The sequence below is a fragment of the Paramormyrops kingsleyae genome, chromosome 2 (assembly GCF_048594095.1).
Source record: "Paramormyrops kingsleyae isolate MSU_618 chromosome 2, PKINGS_0.4, whole genome shotgun sequence".
Classification (NCBI taxonomy): Eukaryota; Metazoa; Chordata; class Actinopteri; order Osteoglossiformes; family Mormyridae; genus Paramormyrops; species Paramormyrops kingsleyae.
In genome coordinates this window covers 8,172,494-8,196,455 of record NC_132798.1, presented here as the reverse complement: position 1 = coordinate 8,196,455, position 23,962 = coordinate 8,172,494, and the positions used below count along the sequence as shown (strand labels likewise).

General features: G+C 47.4%; 2 protein-coding genes across 4 annotated transcripts in view; both read left to right on the top strand.

The window, feature by feature from the left end:
* The window catches only part of pdlim2 (PDZ and LIM domain 2 (mystique)), a 35,624-nt gene extending 34,121 nt beyond the window's left edge, over positions 1 to 1,503 (top strand). For both annotated transcript variants that reach the window (XM_072704749.1, XM_072704751.1), the window contains exon 10: positions 479 to 1,503. In XM_072704749.1, the coding sequence (XP_072560850.1) occupies positions 479 to 671 (193 nt within the window). In that variant the 3' untranslated portion in view covers positions 672 to 1,503. The remainder of the gene's footprint in view (positions 1 to 478) is intronic.
* Positions 1,504 to 10,848: 9,345 nt separating this feature from the next.
* Positions 10,849 to 23,962, top strand: part of adgra2 (adhesion G protein-coupled receptor A2) — a 47,813-nt gene continuing 34,699 nt past the window's right edge. Inside the window, exon 1 of one of the 2 annotated variants that reach the window (XM_023802024.2) lies at positions 10,849 to 11,829. In XM_023802024.2, the coding sequence (XP_023657792.2) occupies positions 11,744 to 11,829 (86 nt within the window). In that variant the 5' untranslated portion in view covers positions 10,849 to 11,743. Of the gene's footprint in view, positions 11,901 to 23,962 lie in introns of both variants that reach the window. The other variant, XM_023802014.2, reaches the window with a different exon arrangement.

The following is a 23,962-nucleotide window of genomic DNA, read 5'->3' as shown; positions in this document are numbered from 1 at the left end:
ATTACAGGAGTTCCGCATGCTTTTCAAGTTGCAGTACTGTGCAGATTAAATTACTGAACTGTGTGTAATTCAAATATGTGATAATGCAGCACAGTACTGTACCTAATATTCAGTTCAGTTCAACTTTATTTATACAATAGCCTCAGGTAGCTACCCAGAAGCAGAGGGGTTACCGCAGGGCAAACGAAGTAAAGTGGGGGAAAAAGAATATTGCAGTTTCAATTGTTTCAATATGTTGTCATGTTTAAAAAAGACCCAACGTGAACACTGTAAGAGGACTACTTGATTATTATAAGCTAATTATCTAAACAGTATTTGTACAGGAATGATTCTGTCCCAGCATTTTGATCCATATAAGTGGGTAATCACAGTAACCGTGATCACTATAAGCGGTATTATGATCTTGTATTACAGTGAGTGGATAGCATGGTGCCCCCTGCTGGTGTCTGACCGCCATCATACCCATTTCTTCCCACAGGAACCAGGCAGTGCGCATCGCGGACGAGCGCTACCGCCACCCGGAATGCTACACCTGCTCTGAGTGCGACCTGAACCTGAAGATGCGAGGCCACTTCTGGGTGGGGGACGAGATGTTCTGCGAGAAGCACGCCCGGCAGCGGTACCAGGGCCCAGGCGCCAACTACAGGGCCCCCATTTCTCCCCACCACTGAAGGCCCTCGTCTCAGCCCCCCCCCCCCATCTGCCTGGCACCTGGGCATCCCACCCCTGGAGACTCTAAACGAGGGCCAGGGGCCAGGGTGCTGATCCACGAGGCCTTAGCCATTTCTGTGCCCCCCCCCCCCCCCCCCACGTACACACACACACACACACACACACACACACACACACACGTTACTGCTTAGATGTCAAGTGCTCTGAGGTTTTTTCCTGGTTCCATTCCATCACATGCCATCAGAAAGTGAATGAGGTTGTAGGTGCTTCCTTCAGGCTCCGCCCCCACCAAGGCAGGAAGTGGGTGAAGTCAAAACAGGAAAGAGGACGCCAAGACCTCCAGCGACGTCACGGGTGCCGGTTGCTTTGATGGGAAGCGGTTTGAAATGTATTGTCACACTCACATACTTCTGTTTGTAAGGGTTTGGTGTCCCCAGCTACCCTCCCCAGATGTATTAATGTATTGTATTAAATCCAGATGCCTTTACTTAAGCAGTATAAGCACATTTAATAAGTTTGCCTTAATTGCTTTTATTGAATGAGGGACTATATCCGCGACTTCATAAATCTAGCCCTATAGTATGTATGTAAATATCTATCCTGGAAGTGCATGTCACTTAAGTGAGTGATGCCCCCCCTCTTTCTGCCTGTTGGTCGCACCCTTAGATCTGTGTGAACAGGGGCTGGGGCAGACCACGGTGACCGCGGCGAGTACTTGGTGCAGGGACACTTTGATTCGCGTCGTATGTATATTGTACCTCTTGGAAATGCGAAGGTTCTTCATTTAGCAAATGTTAAGAAAAAAAAATATTAAAGATGTGCCTCTTTAGAGTGTTGGCTCCTTTTCCTTCGGCCAGTATGAGTTTTCCTAAAGAAGTGCCTGGCTGATTCACATACCGCACTGCTGAGAGTCAGCCACTGGTTCTCTATGCGTCAGCGCAACAGTGGCACCGTAACGATCCTCTTCTGAATTCTCGAGTCGTCATGTGTGCATGTAGTCATGCAAGTTGTCGGGTGAGTTCTGCAGAGTCAAGTGTGCTACGCCCTGCAACTTTGTCACGATTTCAGGAAATCGATTGTGTGTAAATGCCTCATATACTTTTTAAAATGCAGTGCCCATCCCTGCATGGTCACGCCAAAGTGCTCGGAGGTTTAATGACGAGAGCCGCATCATCTGTGAGTTGGCAGCAATTAAAGCTGAACGTGGTTGAAGGTACAAGGAAATTATCTGATGCGTGTGTGTGTCGTTTCCCGAGTGGGAAACGAATGAACGGGGAAACTTCTGGTGACCCAGGGTCAACTGGCTCCCCACAGGGGTATAGACATTGTACAAACTGGGAACAGGTGTGAGTAATTAGGGCCAGGAGTGAGTGTGTCATGCTCAGTGCTCTGGTAGGAACCTAGGGGTGATCTGTCAGCCAGTGGTGTGAGTCAGGGTGCAAGTCTTTCAACTTGATGTCTTTGGCTGTGCAAAGAGATTCTTAGTCTTGGTGGGGGAGGAGTGGAGAATGAGATCAGTTGTGAAAATACTGTAGATGCATTACAGTTATGTATAGACTTAAAGTATTTCAAACCTTTTATTTTATCATTTGTACAAGTACAATGAAATACTAGCTTGCATACCTCCCTGAAGACTTAAGCAGTATATAAATAAACAGGACAAAATAGTGAATGATACATTCAATATGTACAGTATGCAAATAATTTGCAAGATACATACAAGATACAATAACGTACAAGTAAGACAAAAAGGTGGTGAGGTTACGGTGGCAGTGGATGCTGAGGAGGAAGCTGTTTCTGAAGCCTGGATGTTGACGTACCGGTGGAGTGTGGAGGGGATGACTGCTGGATGGCTGGGCTCTGTCGTTGCGCGTGGGGCTTTTCTGAGGCAGACAAGTCCAGATCCTCAGATGTCCTCATCACCCTCTTCGATCCTGGGCTGAGCAGCTGCTGTGTCAGGGTCGACTCTGCAAGGCACCCGCAGGAAGTGCTCGGAGTTGCCAGTGACGTTCCAGTCTTCCTCAGACATTTGAGGGCGTATGGGCACCGCTGGGCCGCCTTTGCCACAGTTGCCACTTGTCCAGTCCTTTCGACATCTTCGGTGACGGAAACTCTCCGCCGCTGAGCCTCATCTCACCCCTGCGGCTCTGCTGATGCAGATTTGATTGTGATCAGTCACTTGCTTCCTGTAATCCGTGGTTTAGCTCTGTGGTTTTGCTGCTGTTCAGGGAGAAGTTATTGTCCTGATCGCTTTTGTTAGGAGTTCCATCTCCTCCCCGCGGGCCATCCCGTTTCTGTTGCCGATCCGTCTCGTAATGATGATGTCATCAGCAAGCTTCACAATGGAGATTTATGAGAAGCTATTTATGGCCACACCATCAGGAATAGGGGGGGGGGGGGTAGCACAAAGGGCTCTGTACACTGCCCTGAAATGTGCCGGTGTTAAGCGTTGGGGCGACAGGGGTCCACTTGGCTATTCCTACATGATGTGGTCTGTCGGTGAGGAAGGTCCGATTGCTGAATCCTAGGCCTAAGAGCTTGGAGATAAGTCTGGAGAGGATGATCGGGTTGAATGCGGAGCTGTAATCCGTGAATAGCAGCCTGGCATGACGGTTGATAGTTTCCAGATGAGTCAGGGTGGTGTGAAGTGTGGAAGAAACGCCATCCTCTGCTGACCCGCTGTGGCCGTCACCCACAGGTGTGGAGTTATGGCAGCCTACGCAGTTACACTCATGTCAGTCATAACCAGTCTTTAGGCTACACTAGTGACTCTGAAGGGATTACTGAGGGATTATCAGCTTATTTGATGGAATCCCAGAAAACCTGCTACATAATCTAAGAGTGTGATAGATCAGTGTGGATAAGTACTCATCTTTCTATAGCTTTGGCGATGCAGTTTCTCATTAAATACGATTTACAGAGTAACAAAGCATAGAAGTATCGCTAATGTGATCAATAGTATCAAAAGCAGCACTAAGATCGACACACAGAGATTAAGGCTTAATAAGCAGAAATCCCATGAGTGTTGGATGACACCTAATGAAAAGGAAGGTTACTTTAATGAGTATAAGTGCCTCCAGATACTATCACGTAGCCAATTTTTAATTTTTTTTTAATGCACTTATTTTTAATGCTTTTAGATAATCGATCAGGTGAATCTTAGGACTTGTATTTATTTAACTAACAGGCTCATTTGTCGTTCTTTTTTTGGATATTTTATCTAAGGGCGGCTCCTCTATTAAATGTTTCCACGTGTCCATAGTGTTATTTTGTTTTTAAATATTATCCACGTACCATCGTATTAATCTCTTGCTCTGGTTTAACGTTAGTTGACAGTTTGTGTCCTTCTGGTTCGCTTGCATACCACAAGAGGGCGCCCTTTTATCACTTTTAGAGTCACTTTCAGAATCAAGCATCAGCTTATTCAGTAGGTCTGGTATGTCAATACATTAGATATTTGTTGGTATAATATTATAGTTATTCATCTGCATACTCAGTATTTTTGTCTGACCACATAATGTGTTTAGCAGAATTTATTTGCAGTAAATAATAGGAAAATGGTTTAAATTTTGATGAATACAACGCAAACCGATCAGTTTGAAGGTACTAGTGTATTAGTATGAACATTCAGATACTATATATGGACACTGGATCAAAAAAAACGATGAATCTGCAGCCCTGACACATAGATGGCAGGAGTCCAAACTCTATGCTTGTGTTCCAGCATCTGGTGCATTTTTCCATGTGGAATTTCCTGTGATGCAGATGGAGGCTCAGTGATGTTTGTCACACTGCATTAATGCCACCTTCTAGGGGATCGAGGGGCCCCCTGACCTCACAGAGACACTGGACACGCTGGCCGGACCCTCCAGCTGCTGGGCCCAGGCCCTGGGGAGGGTGGGCGCCCTCGGGGTGCCTCAGTATACAAACACCTGTACTGAGGAGCACCATTGCAGATGTCAGGTGGAAGAACTTCAGGCCACCATGCAGTTTGTGACACCAACCCTGAAAATGCTCTGCTGCAGTTAGACCTTTTTTTTATTGTATTTGTGAGCTTTTGTAGGTCAGTAAGTAAAGCACCTTGCTGCCAGTGTAAAGGTCATGGGTTCAGATCCCTGCTGATACATATGTTGGGTCACACTTGGTGGGACACAAATAATATAGTATTATACTCTTGCTTATGTATTAATTAACCACAAACTAAGTCTTAGTTACATACCGATCTAATGCTTGTTCGAATCATGACACATGTTTTATCTCAAGCAGTTACTGTATTTGTTACTAAATCTGTTCATTCTGTGAACTACTGAAGGAACAACTAAGGAACTAATGAATAACACAAGATAAATACTGATCTCGTATTTGTTTGACATTGCTGAATCGTGACGCATCTTTTATCTCAAGTAGTGGCTATATTTGTTAATTATTTGTTCATCAGTAGTAACTGAGTTATTACTAAGATTTTTGTCCCATCAAGTGAAGTGCTATCCATAAATTGTAACCCTTCCCTCTATGCAAGTCGGTTTGGATAAAGGCATCAGATAAATGAATTAATATTTTGTGAAATTGTGTAAGGAGACGGCAGACACACATAGGCAGAAAGTGGATCGGGACATTAGGCATTACCTACCCCGAGAGACTGATTCAATTCCCTATAACTCAGAAGACAGCACAGAAGAATAAAAAATGGCACTAACAAGGGTTTCAGAGCCAGGAAATAACAGTGAAGTTGGAGGGTGATTTTGTATTAGAACCCAGTATGGGCAGGCTGTTATATTCATTTTATGCCTCAGTGCATATGGCCACTAGATGGCGCTCCTTCTATAAAGGACAGATGGCTCGTGAGGTAAGGGATCATTTTATTTTAACAGATGCCTGTCCTAACTTTTCCAATTTCCACATTTTGTCACATTTAATAAAGTGAGAGGAGGGCTTCGATCTGCCCCAACTTGTTTAGCTGGTGCTAAATTCTGACCGGCTGGAGCGTGATGATGAAAAAACCTTGGTGATGGGTAGACGTTTGCCGGTTTGCGTAGCGAGAAACTGATTTCGGGGGAGGGGGAAGGGGGTGAAGTAGTGATTGCGTGTCAGAGGAAGCCATGCTGGACTCTCTTGCACAAGTCTCCTTTGTCTCCCGCATATTCCCCCCAAGAGCTGTTCACCTTTCCCTGCCAGCCATCTTCCATGTCTCTGTTTTCCACCTGGAATGGGGTCCAGATGTGTAGCAGAACGAGGGAGCGAGATCCCTGGCTGGGTTATGGGAGGCATGGAAGTAAGGAGGCAGGAATCGAGGAGGGGGGGGGGGGGGAATGTTGGACCGACATAAAAGTTTGTCTGGATGCCATTAAGTACAATTTGATGTAATGTGCAGTTTGGGACGTGCCATTGAAAATGGAAACTGCACACCAGATGAGGGAGATTTGGGGGGCTGGTGCTCTGGAGCGGGGTGTTGTACTTGAGGCCTTCCTCAATGGGGCTGTATAAACATCTCTCTGTTTTGCCGCTGAGCAGGCGCCGCTCATCTCCTTCTGGTTTCCTTAAGTAGTCAGGCAGGCGTTCCCAGTCTGCTCCGGTGTACAGTATCACATGCAGGAATAATGTGGGGGGCCGCAGCTCGGGGTTCCATGTACACTGTGCCTTTTGTGAGAGGTTGGAGTGGTGGGTGTGGTGGCAAGACCCCATCCCTCGCGCTTGGACGTGGCACTGCGTGATGACCCGTCCCAGTCCACCTACTCGGCTACTGGCCGACCAGCTAAGCTATCGGGCTTTGAAAAGTTCAGAAAACTGAACTACCAATGCTTGTTGGGAATCTCTGTGCGTTTGCTTGTTGGGAATCTCTGTGTTTGCTTGTTGGGAATCTCTGTGTGTTTACTTGTAAGGTATCTCTGTGTTTGCTTGTAGGGTATCTGTCTGTTTGCTTGTTGGTCTCCGTCTGTTTGCGTATAGGGTATCTCTGTCTGTTTGTTTGTCATGTATCTGCTTGTAGGGTATCTCTGACTATCTGATTGTAGGGTATCTTTGTATGTTGGCTTGTCAGGTATCTCTGTTTGCTTTTCGGGTATCTGTGTATTTGATTGTAGGGTATCTGTGATTGGTTGTAGGGTATCTCCGTGTATTTGCAGGTTATCTGTGGGTATTTCTTGGTAGGGTATCTCTGTGTGTTTGTATGTAGGTTATCTGTGGGTATTTCCTTGTAGGGTATCTCTGTGTGTGTGTGTGTGTGTGTGTGTGTGTGTGTGTGTGTTTGTAGGTTATCTGTGGGTATTTCCTTGTAGGGTATCTGTGTGTGTGTGTGTGTTTGTAGGTTATCTGTGGGTATTTCCTTGTAGGGTATCTGTGTGTGTTTCCCTGTAGGGTATCTCTGTGTGTTTCCCTGTAGGGTATCTATGGGTGTTTGCATGTCCTCCCCATGTTTGCATGGGTCTCTTTCATGTCATCTCGTGCCAAAAAACATGCACGTAAGTGAACTGGTTTCTCGACATTGTCCTTAATCAGAGATTATGCATATGAATGTATGCCCTCCAACTCTCTGCCCATCTTGGGTGTCCCCTGCGCCATGGTCTCTGCTTCCTCATCATGACCCTGCACAGGATAAACACTCACGGAAAGCAGATAGATGGCTTCTCTTGGTTTCTTTCATCAACAAAAATACCCTTAATAATAAAGAATGGTATTAGATCTTGCACAGCACTTCACACCTGTACACCGTACCTCCCTGGCATACTAATGCGTGAAATGTATATTCGCGGCAAGGCCCTTTGTAGTGGGAAGGGGCGTGGGGAGAGAAGTGAGAAAGCAAATTGTTTCAATTACTCTGTATAACTTTGCTGTGCTAAGTTAGTGACATGATTTCATATGTTGAGCACGTGAGGAGTCCATGGTTACCATGCTGCATTGTCCCACAGTCTCTTTCTGAATGGAGCAGATGTACTTCCTTAAAATAACAATCGCGGTCTAACCGTGTTAAACAGAGACCTTTAGCCAGTATTGCTACAAATTGGGCGAAACTGGTGGACGAATAGCCTGGTGATAAAGGACTCTTGGGTGAACAGGCATTAAGAATGTCTATACGTGTGAGATTTTACAATAGATAATGGGGCTTTTTTCTGAAATTGTAAGACCATGTCTATATGCTTGGAGTTTAATTACTTTTCGTGAGCGGTAATGGATTCCACTTGAAGTAAAAAATAAAATTAACTGATGAAGATAATGCTTTATTTACCATCTGCACAAGTGTGTGTGTGTGTGTATATACACATATTTGCATATGTTTATATATGTATTTATACATACATGCTCACACAGATATACAGTTGAGAACTAAGCTTAATGGTATTGTTGCCTTAATGTCTCAATAAATTCATTTCTTTAGGAAGTCTTCAAATATCCTACATTGATGTTCTGCGTGTGAAAGCTGAGGGTTTAGCTAATGCTAACATAGTGGGCGGGTACATTTTTAGGAACGTGATTAATAGCAATCATTGTAGCTTGTTTGACCCTGCACAAGGAGTTAGTTGGGGTTAAATGCCTACCTCTGGCCCTTAGGGTGGTGACGAAGAATAAATATGGCAAAAGAAAGAGGCGGAAAGAGAGTTTGACTCCGTATGGAGCTCAAGTAAGTCCTGCTGCATTGCCTTTGACGCTCTGACTTGAAAGATGGAGATGGCCAAAGTCAGGTAAATTTGGGGGAATCATAAACCTTTGTGTTCAGTCATTCTTAGGTTTAGGTGTTGCATCCACAGTTTCTGCAGGCCGCTTTCATCTTGGTCATTTCTTACCTTATTAAGAGTCTACATCACTGGAAGGAACTCTGTCTAGGGCAGTGTTTCCCAATCCGGTCCTCCAGGATCCGTAACCAGTCTACATCACTGGAAGGAACTCTGTCTAGGGCAGTGTTTCCCAATCCGGTCCTCCAGGACCCGTAACCAGTATACATTTTTGCTCCCTTTGAGATCCCTGCCTTGGGGGGAAGCAAAATGCTGGACTGTCTGTGGGTCCCCAAAGACGAGATTGGGAAGTACTGGTCTAGGTACAAGGTGAACACACTTTGTCAACTTGGGTTTACATCTGTCTGAGCTGAACCAGGTGCTGTATCGTTATATGACATGTTGTCTTGCTCCAGAATATATTTAAGTCTACATTTTTAAAATACTGTTGCTACTACTGGTGCTTTTTCTCACGTGGTGGAATGCTACAATCTGGGTCAACAAAGTCACTTCTTATCTCTGAAAGCATTGTTGGCCAAGTCTCCCTCGCAAAGAAGATCCTGTAATCTCGATGGGATTTTCCTGATAAAATAAAGGCAAAAAGAAAAACCTCCATCGACAATAAATTGTGATTTAAGCGGATAAAGCATGCATAGACAGACGGCTTGCGCGTCTGTAAATTGCGTCAATGGGCAATGAGCCGTCCGGCGCATGTCCGTGAACCCCATGCGGTACTCAGCGGTTCTGCTGAGTTAAATTCTTCCAGATTCCAGGCAATTGACGTAGCAGCGGAAAGGTTAATTCGCTGTCGCTTGCTTGCTATCATGACGGGGCAACCCAGGTGTAGCAGCCAGCTGCGGCGGCAAGTCTACTGGGCGCATCTACGGAACATAACGTAATTTTTAACAAGCCCGATATGAATTGAATATATATACATATAGCATTGTTATTCAGGCCATCCAAAATATGTCATCCAATAACTTTTTGGAGAAGAAACGACATTTGCTATTTGCTTCATTTGACTATATTCTCATGTTAAATTATTACGTCCAAATCAACTTCGAACCCACCGCTCCTCCAAACACATTCATTGACAGCCCAGTTTTTTTTTCAGAATATTATTTATATGTATATTTATGTGTTATGTAGGCTACGCAATATTTAGATTCACATCGATAGACATGGAATTACCGAAGGAACTGAATACTGTTTGCGTTTTTTTTCTATCTATATGTAAACATTCCGAAATATCCGGGGGATGATGTTTATTCTCCATGTGACATGTTAATTTCTTTAGTTCATCTTTAGTTCTCCATTTCCTCCTCGCTCCCTAGCCGTGTGTGCACTCCATCAGCGAAGCCAAAAAAGTTTTTTCCAGTTTTCGATAGCCTGGTCGCACGCGAAGACCTTGCCTGCATCGAAATTAACTGGAGACGAGAAACTGGTCCTAGCGCCGGCCTATTCGACAAGAAAACAAAGCTCAACTTCAAAACAGCTGCATAAAGTATATTTCAGTAGTGTAGCTTAGCAGCGTAATTTTTTTACTCTTCTCTTGAATGTTCAGCTAGGTCTTTATTTTTCTTGGTCGTATCAATCGCATGTCATCAAAAACGCCAATAGCCGAACTCAGGTGTCTATGATGATGCATTACAACTCATAGACATTAATTTTCTGGAAAATTCTCCACCCTTGTAATACAAAGAAATAACTTTATATTGAAATTACTGCTCTGTTTCCAGTTATTGCAAAACGTGTTCCTGCCGAAGCGGCGGTATTGTTTGTTCTTGTTAAAAAATAACTGTTTCAGTAAGTATCCTTGAGAAGTTATTCCGGTCATCGTAATGTCAAGGAGCTGATAATGTTGCATTTATTAACTATTCATAATAAATATTCTTTCAAGGTCAACATTATTTCAACAGGCCCACAATATTAAACCACCTTTCATTGTAGGCTAGTTTGTATTGTATTTTGAAATACCAGGCAGTCCGATTAATATTTTTAAAAAGCAGCAAAGCAACCGCAAGATATAATACAATGTCTCTGAACAGTTTCCATTACTTATCTCTGCCAACAGCAATTCCAGTTCATTCTGTACACCTACACACACACACACACACACAAATATGTTTACTAAGTACATTTTCATTAATGCTGTAAACGCTTAGTTGCGGTATGTAACTGTGTGTAAATGGCGAAAATCGATTAATGTCAACTTAGCGAAAACCATTAATCCTCGTCTTTTTTCGCACACCTGTGATTGGGGAATTGATTGGTAAAGAATTACTTTCCTTTCGGTAATTCAAGAGCAACACGAAAACATCATTGGTTATCCAATATCTCGTTTTGAAAACATCTCGATTTAAGGAGATCTGTTCTAAATGTCAAGTAGGCTTTTGTTTGGCTTCTGCCGTGTCGGCGCTAGGACCCTGTGAGCGCTCGGGGAGGGGATGCGCGCAGAGCGCCCAGTAACCGGAGTTGAGTGTGACAGAGTGGCAGGCAGAAACCGCTAGATGTTAGGAATTACGGGCGACCCGGACTCGCACCTCCGTTATTCACACACGCAGTTACTCCCAGGATTTATTTTAAATAAGCACCGGGATCCAGCTACTGGGCACGGCGGGCTAGGAACGCGCAAGCTTGTTGCATCTTACGAGGAAAAGGCAGCGTCTTGTCAAATCCCGGTGTTAAGAAATGAACGTGTACATTTTGTAGGCGTGCGCTCTTTCAATTAATTGCATTTTTTGGGCTCCAGTGAAAAGCCGAGAAATTACTACAAAGAAGTAAATATCCGTTTATGTTGCTTGGCTTTGCTGTGTTTTTTCTATTTTTGGCGATACCGGTGTCGATTTATTAGACACTTGAAGAAAAAAATTTGCGCACGTTTAGAAATGACAGAAAAAGCCTTAATTTGAAGGAAGCATTTTCCATCCAGTTTTTATATTAAACCGTTAAATTGCTTCAACTGAAACTTAAAACGGACCACATTCTTTTAATATGACTTAAGTGTTTTTCAAGAATTTAGGGCCAGTCATTCACTTGGGATATTCTTCGCATTACCAACATTTCACTTTGACTACTATCCGACTTTTAAAACCCATGGAATAAGAGCTTTGCAGGACACATCGTCTTTTGCCATTGTTATTTTCCAGAACAATTTAAAGTCCAGCTTGAACTTAGCAGACCATCGTTCACGTTGCGGCTCCTTTCCGCCCAGGAGAGCCTCGCGCCGTAGGTATGGGCTGACCGGAGCACGGCGGAGGTGAGATTAACGGGGACGATGCGGTTGCCCGTCGTTGGCGTCCCGTTTTGGGGTCGCGTCTTGCTGCTGCTGGTCTGTTGGACCGCCTTCGAGGCAAAGCTCGCCCATGCCTGCCCCAGGCTCATCATTAGCGGCTGCAGCTGTACGGACGAGCGATCGAAGGCTCACGGAACGCCGGCTGTGCGCAAACGGGTGAGCTGTAGTGGCGAGGAACTGTCCGAAACTCCGCAAGTCAGCCTCCTCCCGGATCGCACCGTTACTTTGTAAGTGAGCTGATTTCACTTTCAAGATTACTTTATTCATAGAATTTGGAATTCTATATGAGATTAACATTGTTAAGCGTGTTTTTGCGCATTATTTGCATTATTACATCATTGCTGTTTCGGCGGTAACTTCGCGGAACTTGAAAATAAAAGTATAAGTACTGAACGCTTAAAAGCTTTGAGGTGTATTGCTAAGTCAAAAAGTATGACTTACAGTGCAATACTTAACAGTGATAAATACTGTCAGCCCCCCTCAAGGTCAGGCCAAAGGGATGATTCCATGTTTCTCTTCATCCTTTCTTTAAAAAGGGAGGAAGGGGGGGGGGGTGGGTTGTCATTGAAAATGTGCTGAGCTAGACGAACACGCACACACTCACATAAAAGATTAAATGCACACTGATATGAGAGCGATTTTAAGGGGGAGGTAGTGGGGAGGCCTTATTAGGAGTGAATTTGGGCTTCCCTCACAGGGTAACTGAGTGCAGCTGCATTGGTCATGGTAGAATATAGGCATGCTGTAATGGAGTTCCACGGTAATTTCCCTAAATTACTGCTTTACAGGTTAAAAAACAAGGACTTACTCTGAAATCCTGCTAGGTGTTTTGAGAAGTGCATAGAAAGAAGATAAATTTTGATGTTGAGCTGAAACTCATCATGGTCTGGAGAACGGGATTAGTATTGTGATTGACACAGTCAATATCATTCAGTGATCAGCTTTGCCCTTTGCAGTGGTCAAGACCTTCGAACTGAAGAGCGTAGTGTTCTGTATCTCGGAGAGCATCTCCTCAGCCAGCTTCTTCCTGTTAGATAAGCCAGTCCTTCTATCTCCCAAGTATATATTGGTTTCCTCTTATTGCAACACAATGGTTTCCAGGTCATTCAAAATAAATGACTAGTATCACACTTGTGTAAATGTATTTGGACAGTATAGTGAGCTGTGATCTTCTGAAATAGACTGGGCTATGGGCTAGACTGGGATTAGAATTTGGCCATGGACTTTGTGGTCCGTCACAGCCGCTGCACTGTAAGTTTTGGCATGGGGTGTGTGTGTGTGGGGGGAGGTCCTATGATAACTGTTGCTGAGCGATACCTTCTGGCACCTGGGGACGGGGCACATAAAATTGTGCTCGCCCACATGCCAGGAAAATGCCCACGGATGCCAGGTGGCCAACGCAGCCCTGAAAACTAACCAGGTTACCTGGCACATGACTGGTGCCCTTTCATTAATGCCACAGGAGCCTCGGTGTCTCCGGCCCCAGTTTCACCAAACTGGTGGCGCCTCACAGTGGACCCTCGTGAGGAGATCCCGTCACCCGCTCTGTCACATTTCTGTCGCTATAAATCCTGAGTCTGACTGGAGGAAACACGCAGGCTCTACCCCCCCCCCCCCCCAACCAGCCCCCACCCCCCAGCTCCCGCCGCCCTCCCGCCCACTCGTCTCCAGCTGACTTGGCCCCGCTAAACCAGGATAAACAGAAACACATTTCTGCTTCTTTTTTATGCGCCATCTCTCGCTTTAATGGCGGCTTGGCTTCCCTCCCTTTTAATGCCATAACGTCCCAGCGATCTCAGCAGACGGCTCACAATCGCCTTCTGTTCCCCGGGCTGCCACAGAGGCGAGCGCCGTCATCGTAAACGCGTCCTCCTACAGCGCTTTCGCTTTCTTACTCTGCTGATGCTCGCACGAGGAAATCCGAGCTGTTCTGATGGGGACCGTTTGCCCTCCATTTCCCATTTACAGGCTTTCTAGCTATATTTCAACAAAATCGAAGGGTTAAAAAATGAAGGAATAGGACAGAGAGATCACTGCTATTGGTTCTGGGCTCCGGATTCTTGAGCTTTGATTGGTTATTCCTAATGTAAACATTACAAACTCCCACGATATGCTTCACCAAATAGTCAGGCTTGTTTTAGCTCATGTTCATTTTAACAGTAATAAAAAATATAATAAAAGCAATAATGTTACTTTTTGACTTATATACACTAATACACTACGGGAAACTCTAACCTTAGCTCTCGTCAAACTGACCACGGTTACCGCTCGTCCACTTCCATGCTCCCACAATGCTCCTCTTCGGCAGGCCCCATATGGATGCAGTAAGGCCCTCGTGGAGCCCAAAATGCATGCGAAGGATGAACAGATAGTGGATTTATGGCCGAACGAGCTGGAGTTGGCCAGTGGGCCATATACACCGGGCTCTGTTTCCCCTTCTTAAAGGCCAGATAAACATGTGTGGAACACATTTATGAAAATAAGAGATGAAAAGAAGGAGAGAAAAAGAGAAAGAGAAAACAAGAATTAGGATGCTAGAGCTGCAAGTGTTTGCAGTTAATTGTACAGCCCAGTACCTATTAATCCAGTTTAATTGCTTTCCTGCATATATTTAAAATGAAGCTGTGAAGTTAGGTCAGGAAGCACCACACCAGGAGCAGGAAAAGCTGTCTGTGTTTTATGCAAAGAGAACCACAGTCTTTAAGTATCCCCATAGGGTTCCATGAAAACAAAGATGGCAGCTGGTAGCTGGGTCATTGGGTGTTTTTTTCTTAGCTCCCAGCTTCTGGTTCTCCGCCTTGTATATGGAGGTAGCACCCGTAGCTCTCGGGATGCACTTGTGCCATAAGCTACTCCCCTCCCAATTTGCACAGTCCTATCTCACCACCTCTTGTCTTTATCTGGATTTATGGAATGTCATCTTGGTGCACTGGTGATCTTGGTAGGAGGCTAGGGGCCTAACTGGGTAGGGTTATGGCCATGTGTTTGTAGCGGCTTAGCATCTGTGAGCCTGTGGGGCAGGAGACTTAGGAGGCTAGGGTCCTCTTTGCTAAGGGGGCTAGGGTCCTTGGGGCTGGAGATTTAGGGGACTAGGGACTAGCGTCCATAAACCTAGAGGTTTAGGGGCCTACGTGTTTGGGGTCATGAGCCTAGAGGCTTGGGGAGCTGTGGTGCATAAGCAGTCTTAGGGACCTAGGGGCTAAGGTTCATAGATCTAGACGTTTAGGGGCTAGGGTCCATGGGGCTGGAGGCTCAGAGGCTTAGGGACTAGCATCCGTAAACCTATAGGTTTAGGGGCCTAGGAGCTAGGATTCATGGGCCTAGATGCTTAAGGGCTTAGGGATCTAGGATCCATAGGTCCAGAGGCTTAGTGGGCTAGGGTCCATTACCCTAGAGGCTTAGGGTGTTATGGTCCATAGACCTAGAGATTTAGGGGTCTAGGGGCTAGGATTCATAGATTCGTAGAGTCTTAGGAGCGTAGGGGGCTAGGGTCCATTACCCTAGAGGCTTAGGGTGTTATGGTCCATAGACCTAGAGATTTGGGGGTCTAGGGGCTAGGATTCATGAGCGTAGAGTCTTAGGAGCGTAGGGGGCTAGGGTCCATTACCCTAGAGGCTTAGGGTGTTATGGTCCATAGACCTAGAGATTTAGGGGTCTAGGGGCTAGGATTCATGAGCGTAGAGTCTTAGGAGCGTAGGGGGCTAGGGTCCAAAGATCTAGAGGCTTAGGGCATTATAGGGTCTATGGGCCTAGAAGCATCGGGGGCTGTCCACCCATATAATGCACAACAGCTGGCGCCCATAACATTCCAGCTGAGACCTTTTAGCCCATGGGAAATACTGGTGGGGGTTTGTCCATTAATAGCTATAGTCGATTGTTTGTTGTTTCTATAGAGTATGGAGGGACGATGCCAAAACCATGCGTCTCCATGGTGAACCCGCCTCAGCAGTGACGTCGAATGTCATTGAGTTATATACCGTAGGTGGGTCTGACCGTACGGCGAAACCATTTGGATCATTTTCCGAAAAGCCATCAATCACTCAGGGGTCTCTCGCACGTCCACAGCCTTTAGTGCCCTTAATACCTGGCTTAGTGTTGGGAGGCCAGACGGTCCCTGCTGTCTGTGGCCTTCCATTCGCCATCCTGGCACTTCCCCTCGTTCCTGCCCCCCCCCCCATCACGAGTTCATCCACGCGCAGTAACTCTCAACCTAAATATTTAGCCGTCTTGGTAGGAAACTGCGATATCTTAACTTCTTCCAGATGTGGGCCTCTGCTGCTCTGTATTTAAGGCTAATTACATGGGGCTGTGAAGGATCCCTCTGAGAGGGAGGGGCAGCGGCTGGCGGCTTGGCAGCGCGTCCGCAGGGCCTGGACTGGCGGAGGGTCTCCACAGGGTCTCACCACTGGGGCTTCGGGCTCCAGTGGGGGATCCGGAGGCACTGGGGGGGGGGGGGGGGGGGAATGTGTGCGTCTTTAAATCGGTGAATTGACTGATTCAAAATGTACTCCATGCTAATTTTTTTTAAATTCCAGAAAATCTACGCAGGATATTTGCTGATTATTACTGTATATATCTTTTGAGTGTGTGTGTGTGTGTGTGTGTGTGTGTGCGTGTGTTCATGCGCTTCGGAGGTGACAGCACGTGACACTGTCCGGTGGAGGAATATATACCACGGATGCGACTGGTTGTGTGGCAGTGCTTGTGTTTATGGGCGCATGTGTGTTCATACTCGCTGTGTTCTGATACGCTTCAATGTGGTACTCTGATTTGGCGTCTGTAAGACTCCGGGAGGTCCTGGTTGGGGAGCCCCCCCCCGGCAACAAACACACACACACACACACACACACAAAATGACCGCACCCTACCTCTGCAGCGCCCCCCAGCTATAGGTCACTTTCACACTCCAAACACAGCAAGCTAAATCCTGCCACTCCCTTCTGAGGATAAAAATCCAACTTTACTTCCGCAGTAACTTAGTTTCTTCCTTCTAGTTACAAACAGCTACTTCTCTGGTTAATTCAATCTGTTCATGCATAGTTATCTCTATCATTGCTTAGTCTATAGCAGCGGCTTACCAACGTAATATCCCAGAAACCACTTAATCCCAAAGTGGAAAGCCTGACCATCTTATATACTCAGAAAAGTGTAGTATATATTTGTAAAAGTGGGCATTTTTCACATTTTCTGTCCATATTATTCACTCTCTGACTTGAGTCAGGAAGGGAACTGATGAGGTGAAAATTTTGCAGGCGGTAACTTTGTAGCGCGACGTACTGTAGGGCTGTGAACAGTGTTTGTTTTCCATTAAACGCGTCGGGCCACACATGCAGCCTACGTTGACGTCGCTCGGCAGGGGATCTTGATCTGATTGCTGGTTCCAGGTGGGCTGTGGCCAGGGTTCGAGGATTTGCACCCCTCATAAATCCCTTAGAAGCTGTGCTGCATCATACTGCCACTGCATTCCATGTGTGTGTGTGTGTGTGTGTGTGTGAATATATTTATCATGTAACTGCCTTTAAGATTTATATAGTGTATCCCAGGCTTGATCCCCATGTTAGCTGTTTCACGTGTGTTGCCTCTGTAATTATGTAGAAGGATGTAGCCCACTGTGGACCCCCACTTCCCCCCCCCCCCCCCCCGGTCCTGGGAAGGCCCGGCATGTCAGGTCCAAACGAGGTGTGACCCGTGAAGCTTCCCGGAGCCCAACCTCTGAGTTGGGGGCCACTGGGCCGGGAATGCAGGGAGAATTCCAGAAACAGGCTGTCAGCGGCCGAGGGATTTTATTTTTTTAACTGGGGGGAAAATTGAGAAGATGGGGGGGAAGGGGCCTATCTGTGTGTGTGTGTGTGTGTGTGTGTGTGTGTGTGTGTGTGGTTGTGTTGGCCCGGAGTCTGACCGGCAGGAAAAAAAAAAGATAAATAAACAGAGATCTGACACTGTGAGCGCAGGCTGGAGTTACAGCACCTGCCGGTGCCACACGACCCCTGACCCCCCCGTCCGCTGTGTTGAGGGCCAAGAACCCAGGGCAGCCTTCAGATACATTACATGGTAACGCTGGGCTGTCACCCATTCCCTCGTGTTTGTCTTTGCGATTGTCCCTTATCCTACTAACTTACGATTTCTCTGTGTGCTGACTGTTCTCAGATATTATTGTTTTAAATGGTTTGGGGAATACTCCATAGCAACGTTACACTCGTGAGTGTTATTTTGTTGTTGTAGTCATTCCTTTCAACTTTGGTCTTCTTATCGTGGTCCAAAACTGTATAACTCGCTTTCTACCTCACCCGTTCTGAGGCGTACCTAACTACCCCCCCTCCCCCCTTCCTATCCTCAACCCCCCCCCCGCTTGACCGCATAAATGTTTTCCAGAGTTCCTGCCTGGGGACAGACTTGAGCACAAGAGCACAGATAAAGGGGCCAGTTTGTGTGGCTTGGATGCCTGTGGTTAAGGCCGTGCGACTGTGTGAGTAACGCCGTGTGTGATTGTGAGAGCAGAGAATACGCTGTGGGTGGGAGTGCAAGGGAGCTGCTGTGTGTCACCGTGTCAACATGTGTGACTGTCAGAGAAGGATGCCGTGTGTGACTGTGTCAGAGAGGGATGCTGTGTGTGACTGTGTCAGAGAGGGATGCTGTGTGTGACTGTGTCAGAGAAGGATGCCGTGTGTGACTGTGTCAGAGGGATATGCTGTGTGTGACTGTGTCAGAGAAGGATGCCGTGTGTGACTGTGTCAGAGGGATATGCCGTGTGTGACTGTGTCAGAGAGGGATGCCGTGTGTGACTGTGTCAGAGGGATATGCTGTGTGTGACTGTGTCAGAGGGATATGTTGTGTGTGACTGTGTCAGAGAAGGATGCCGTGTGTGACTGTGTCAGAGGGATATGCCGTGTGTGACTGTGTCAGAGAGGGATGCCATGTGTGACTGTGTCAGAGGGATATGCTGTGTGTGACTGTGTCAGAGAAGGATGCCGTGTGTGACTGTGTCAGAGGGATATGCCATGTGTGACTGTGTCAGAGAGGGATGCCGTGTGTGACTGTGTCAGAGGGATATGCCGTGTGTGACTGTGTCAGAGAGGGATGCCGTGTGTGACTGTGTCAGAGGGATATGCTGTGTGTGACTGTGTCAGAGGGATATGCTGTGTGTGACTGTGTCAGAGAGGGATGCCATGTGTGACTGTGTCAGAGGGATATGCTGTGTGTGACTGTGTCAGAGAAGGATGCCGTGTGTGACTGTGTCAGAGGGATATGCCGTGTGTGACTGTGTCAGAGAGGGATGCAGTGTGTGACTGTGTCAGAGGGATATGCCGTGTGTGACTGTGTCAGAGGGATATGCCGTGTGTGACTGTGTCAGAGAGGGATGCCGTGTGTGACTGTGTCAGAGAGGGATGCCGTGTGTGACTGTGTCAGAGGAATATTCCGTGTGTGACTGTGTCAGAGAGGGATGCCGTGTGTGACTGTGTCAGAGGGATATGCCGTGTGTGACTGTGTCAGAGAGGGATGCCGTGTGTGACTAAGTCAGAGAGGGATGCCGTGTGTGACTGTGTCAGAGGGATATGCCGTGTGTGACTGTGTCAGAGAGGGGAGCTACATGTGACTAAGTCAGAGAGGGATGCCGTGTGTGACTGTGTCAGAGGGATATGCTGTGTGTGACTGTTTCAGAGAGGGATGCTGTGTGTGACTGTGTCAGAGGGATATGCTGTGTGTGACTGTGTCAGAGAGGGATGCCGTGTGTGACTGTGTCAGAGAGGGGAGCTACATGTGACTAAGTCAGAGAGGGATGCTGTGTGTGACTGTGTCAGAGGGATATGCTGTGTGTGACTGTGTCAGAGGGATATGCTGTGTGTGACTGTGTCAGGGATACTTTGTATGACTATGTTAGAGAGGGATGCTCTGGGTGACTGTCAAAGGGAGATGATCTGTGTGATTGTGTAAGAATATGAGACTGTGTGTGTCAGAAAGAGATATTGTGTGTTACTGTATCAGAGGGAGATGCTGTGTGTGACTGTGTCGGTGAGGGGTGCTGTGTGTGACGTGTCAGAGGGAAATGCTGTGTGTGACTGTGTTAGGGAGGGATGCTGTGCATGACTGTGCCTGAGTGATCCTGTCTGTGACTGTGTCAGTGAGGGGTTATGTGCATGACTGTGTCACAGGGATGCTAAATATGATTGTTTTAGCGAAGGGTGCTTCCTCTGATTGTGTCAGGGAATGATGTGTTTGACTGTGTCAGAGGGTGTGTCAGAGGGAGATGCTGTGAATGACTGTTAGAGGGATGCTGTGTGTGACTGTATAAATGAGGGGTGCTGCGTGTTACTGTGTCTAAGGGGTGCCGTGTGTGTCACTGTATTAGTGAGGGGTTCTGTGGGTGATTGTAACATAGCAGATTGCTGTGTATGACTGTGTCTGAGTGGGATGCTATGAGGGGTGCTGCGTATGACTGTGGCTGAGAGGGATGTTGTGTGTGACTGGGTTAGAGGGTGATGCTGCGTGTGACTTTGTCAGAGGGATGCTGTGCATGACTGTGCCCAAGTGATCCTGTCTGTGACTGTGTTAGTGAGGGGTGATGTGTGTGACTGTGACATAGAGGAATGCTGTGTGTTACTGTGACATAGAGGATTGCTTTGTGTTGGAGGGGGATGTTGTGTGACTGTGTCAGAGAAGTGCTGTGCGTGACTGTGTATGAGAGGGATGCTGTGTGTGATTGTGTCAGAGGGCTGCTGTGTGTGCTGTGTTTCACAGTCCATGTTATCTTAGGGGCCAGTGGATTGATGGTTAAGGCTATACAGATAATGTTTCATGAAACATAGTCCTGTATTCTAATGCCTTGGATAAATATTTCACATTTGCAAAGTATATTTACAATAGTCTCTCTATAAATTCAATCACTGCAATTCACTTTCCTTGCTTGCAGTTTCATTGTATGTGAGCAGCATTAATAAACCTCCTCAGGAAAAGGCTTGTTGTGTAATTCTCTGAAAAGCGGACTTAATTCGGGATACAGCAGCCTTTTGTCTGGCTTTTGGCTCCTGCTTCCCTCGGCACGTCGACATGTGTAGATCGCATCGTTCTTTTGATCGCAGCCGCCCGCAGCTTCTCGCTGCCGCGTCGCGCCGGTTTCACGCGGCCCAGTTACTTGGGTCAGTGTACGTTCGGGCTCCACACCGCAAAACCAAACAAATCAAACTCCCAGCAGCCTTTGCCTGGCATCAGAAAACACTCTGCTGGGTTATAAGGCAGAGCAATGGCACTGTGCTATTTTGGCTGGTCTCCCATTATAATTGTTTGAAAGGCCTGTTTGGCCCAAATTGCCTCATTAAAACCCTCAGAAGAGTGCTGAGTGATTTAAAAGGGCTGCTCTACTTGACAAGGCAACTTCATCTACATGTCTTTGCAACGCTCAGCGTGTATGAGCTGAAGAGGAGTCGTAGTGGGAGTATTATTACTCATGACGCGGTGTTACTCACCTGCTCTGGGCACCTCCTTTCATGCACGGGTGGGGCTCATGGTTCCATCAGAACCTGTAACGGGGAGCATGTGTGAGCGCTTCAGGGGTGTGGTCACCCGGTAGAGGGTGTCTGCATTGCCCCGCTTGGAGATTTCTGATTGTGGGGGTGGGGGTGGTTTTGAGGGTTGGCGGGTTACTCTAAGGACAGACTGGTCATCTCTGCGCACAAAAACAAGGGTGAGTGAAATGTGTGTGTCGCTCGCCTGTGTGTGTGTGTGTGTGTGTGTGTGTGTGTGCGCGTGTGCTTGTGGGGTTAGGGTGTGCATGGCCGCTGCTCCCAATATAGGATTCTGGCCTCCATCCTCTAATTAGAGGTCCTTTATGAAACCCATATTTTAATTTTAGATCTAGGAGGAGCTGAGGGAGCCTTTCTTACTGTTATATTTTTCTTGGCATTGGAGGTCTTGCTTATGCACACACACACACACACACACACACACACACATTTGTATTCATATCTTTGTGGGGACCATCCATTCATTTCTACGGGCAAAATCCTAATCCCAGCGATGACGACCTTAACCCGTACCCAGCCCTAACCTTAACCATAAGTATCCAAACAAAATAGGAGATTAGTTTTTTGATTGCATTCACAGATCTTTGTGGGGGCCTGAAAAATGTCCCCACAAGGTCAAAATAGTAAGTTTGTATCACATTGTGGGGACATTTGGTGGCCCACAATGTAAGATATATGACCCACACACACACAGACACACACACAGACACGCCCACCCTCTCTTCCCCTTTTACCAACACACAATGCACCAGCGCACTTCATAATAAACACACGTCCTCCAACACACAGGAGTTGGGTTTGCCCCTCCGTCCTGGAATCTTCTCGGTCCCGCCAGTGATGGTCCAACGCTGTAGTTCACCTCTTCCGGAAAAAGCCCCAGCTGCCAGAGTGCCAGATGTCCCGTGAAGGAGCCACACAGCCAGACTGAAAATCGTTTATGGCAGATGGAGAGATGTACTGTAGATGGTGAGCTGTGAGGCGCCGTTCTCGGGAGATGGATATTCTGACTCTCCTTATCGCAGTCGGTCCTGCCCTGCAGATATTACCATTGGTGCCTCTGCTTTGGATGTGCGGTTTTGCGTGTGATCTGGCCCCGCGACGTGTAACCTGCCTCCCCCCTTGGCTCGCTGGGACAAAAGCACACGACCCTCATCTTTCATCCCTGCTCCCAAATATTAGCATTTCATGTGCGATTACACAGATACTTCTTCACCGTGATGGGAAATTAGAGAGAAACCCTGCATGGGCAACATGGCCAGTCTCACATATATCATGTAGCCCATCTCGGATTAACTATGCCCCCTCCTTCTGGGGGGGCTGTAGACTCTGTGCTGCTGGTTGTCACTCTGGGCCTCAGGGGCTCAAGAAGAGGACAGCACCCTGTCAAAGAGGACCCCTCCCAAAGCCTGAGATGTGGGCAGCCCAATGACTACAGCTTTCCCGGCATATAGGAGCAGCACGCAATTGGCTGGAAGAATCATACAGGAGCAGCATGCCATTGGCTGGAAGACTCATATAGGAGCAGCATGCCATTGGCTGGAAGAATCATACATGACCAGCAAGCCTTTGGCTGGAAGAGTCATACAGGCACAGCATGCCATTGGCTGGAAGACTCATATAGGAGCAGCATGCCATTGGCTGGAAGAGTCATACAGGAGCAGAATGTCATTGGCTGGAAGAGTCATACAGGAGCAGAATGCCATTGGCTATAAAAATCATAAGACTTGTTATGCTTGAAGTATCTTACAATAACTGGGAGTCCTTTCCTGACCAGGCAGTGAGGTGGGAAGGGTCTGACAGAGACACTCACACACACACTCTCTCTCTCTCTCTCACACACACACACACACACACACACACACACACACATGCACACTCCCACTCCAGTGGCAGGCAGCTTCTGGCGGGGTAATTGGGGGCTCTGGCTTCATTAGTGGCCGGGCTCAGTCATATTACAATAAAAGGCTGTGTAGGGGGACCTGGCACTCCAGACCCAGCAGAGTCCGCCTCCAGATTCCCCCCCCCCCACCCCCCCATGCTTGCTAACGAACCGCCAGCCTCTTTAACGAGCTCCATGTGTCCTGGAAGGAGTCACTCCTGTCGCATGCAGGATTTGCACACATAGCGCCTCCTGGGGTCCATGCTTGCCTCTGAGAGGACCCCCCCCCCCCCCCCCGCCCACACGGGTAGCAGGCCCCGCCCCGGATAACAGTGTTGCATCATAATGTCTCCTTGGATTTGCCTTGGCAGTCAGTTTTATTTGTTATTGCAGTTGAAGCCCTGCCATGCTGTTTTGATGTCGTGTAACATGTAGAACAGAAGTAGTACTGGCTGTGGGGGGGGGGGGGGGTTTCTGGGGGATGTCATTGGCACGGACCCCCCCAACAGCTTGGCGATGAATGTATACAGACTGGCGGAAGGGGAGGAGGACAGTGGGGGGGGGGCAAGCCCACGGCACACGCGGGGCGGTGCAGCCACGAGGACCTTCTTGGAGAGGCAGTTTCTCGGGCTTGGGGAGGGCGCACCTCTCAGCTGGAGGCGGGGGGGTGGGGGGGCTCACTGTGGGGGCTGACTGAAGCCGCCCCTCCCATCTTGATGGCTGAACCAGGACACATACGTGACGGATCAGGATTCCGCAGCGGCTCCGGAGTTACGAAATAAGGCAGTTGTGAAAATACACCAATGGCCAAGTTCCTGTGGATTCCTGATTAAGCGGCAGAGGGTGTGTGTGTCTGAGCGCGTATGTATGTGTGTGAACGTGTGGATGTGGA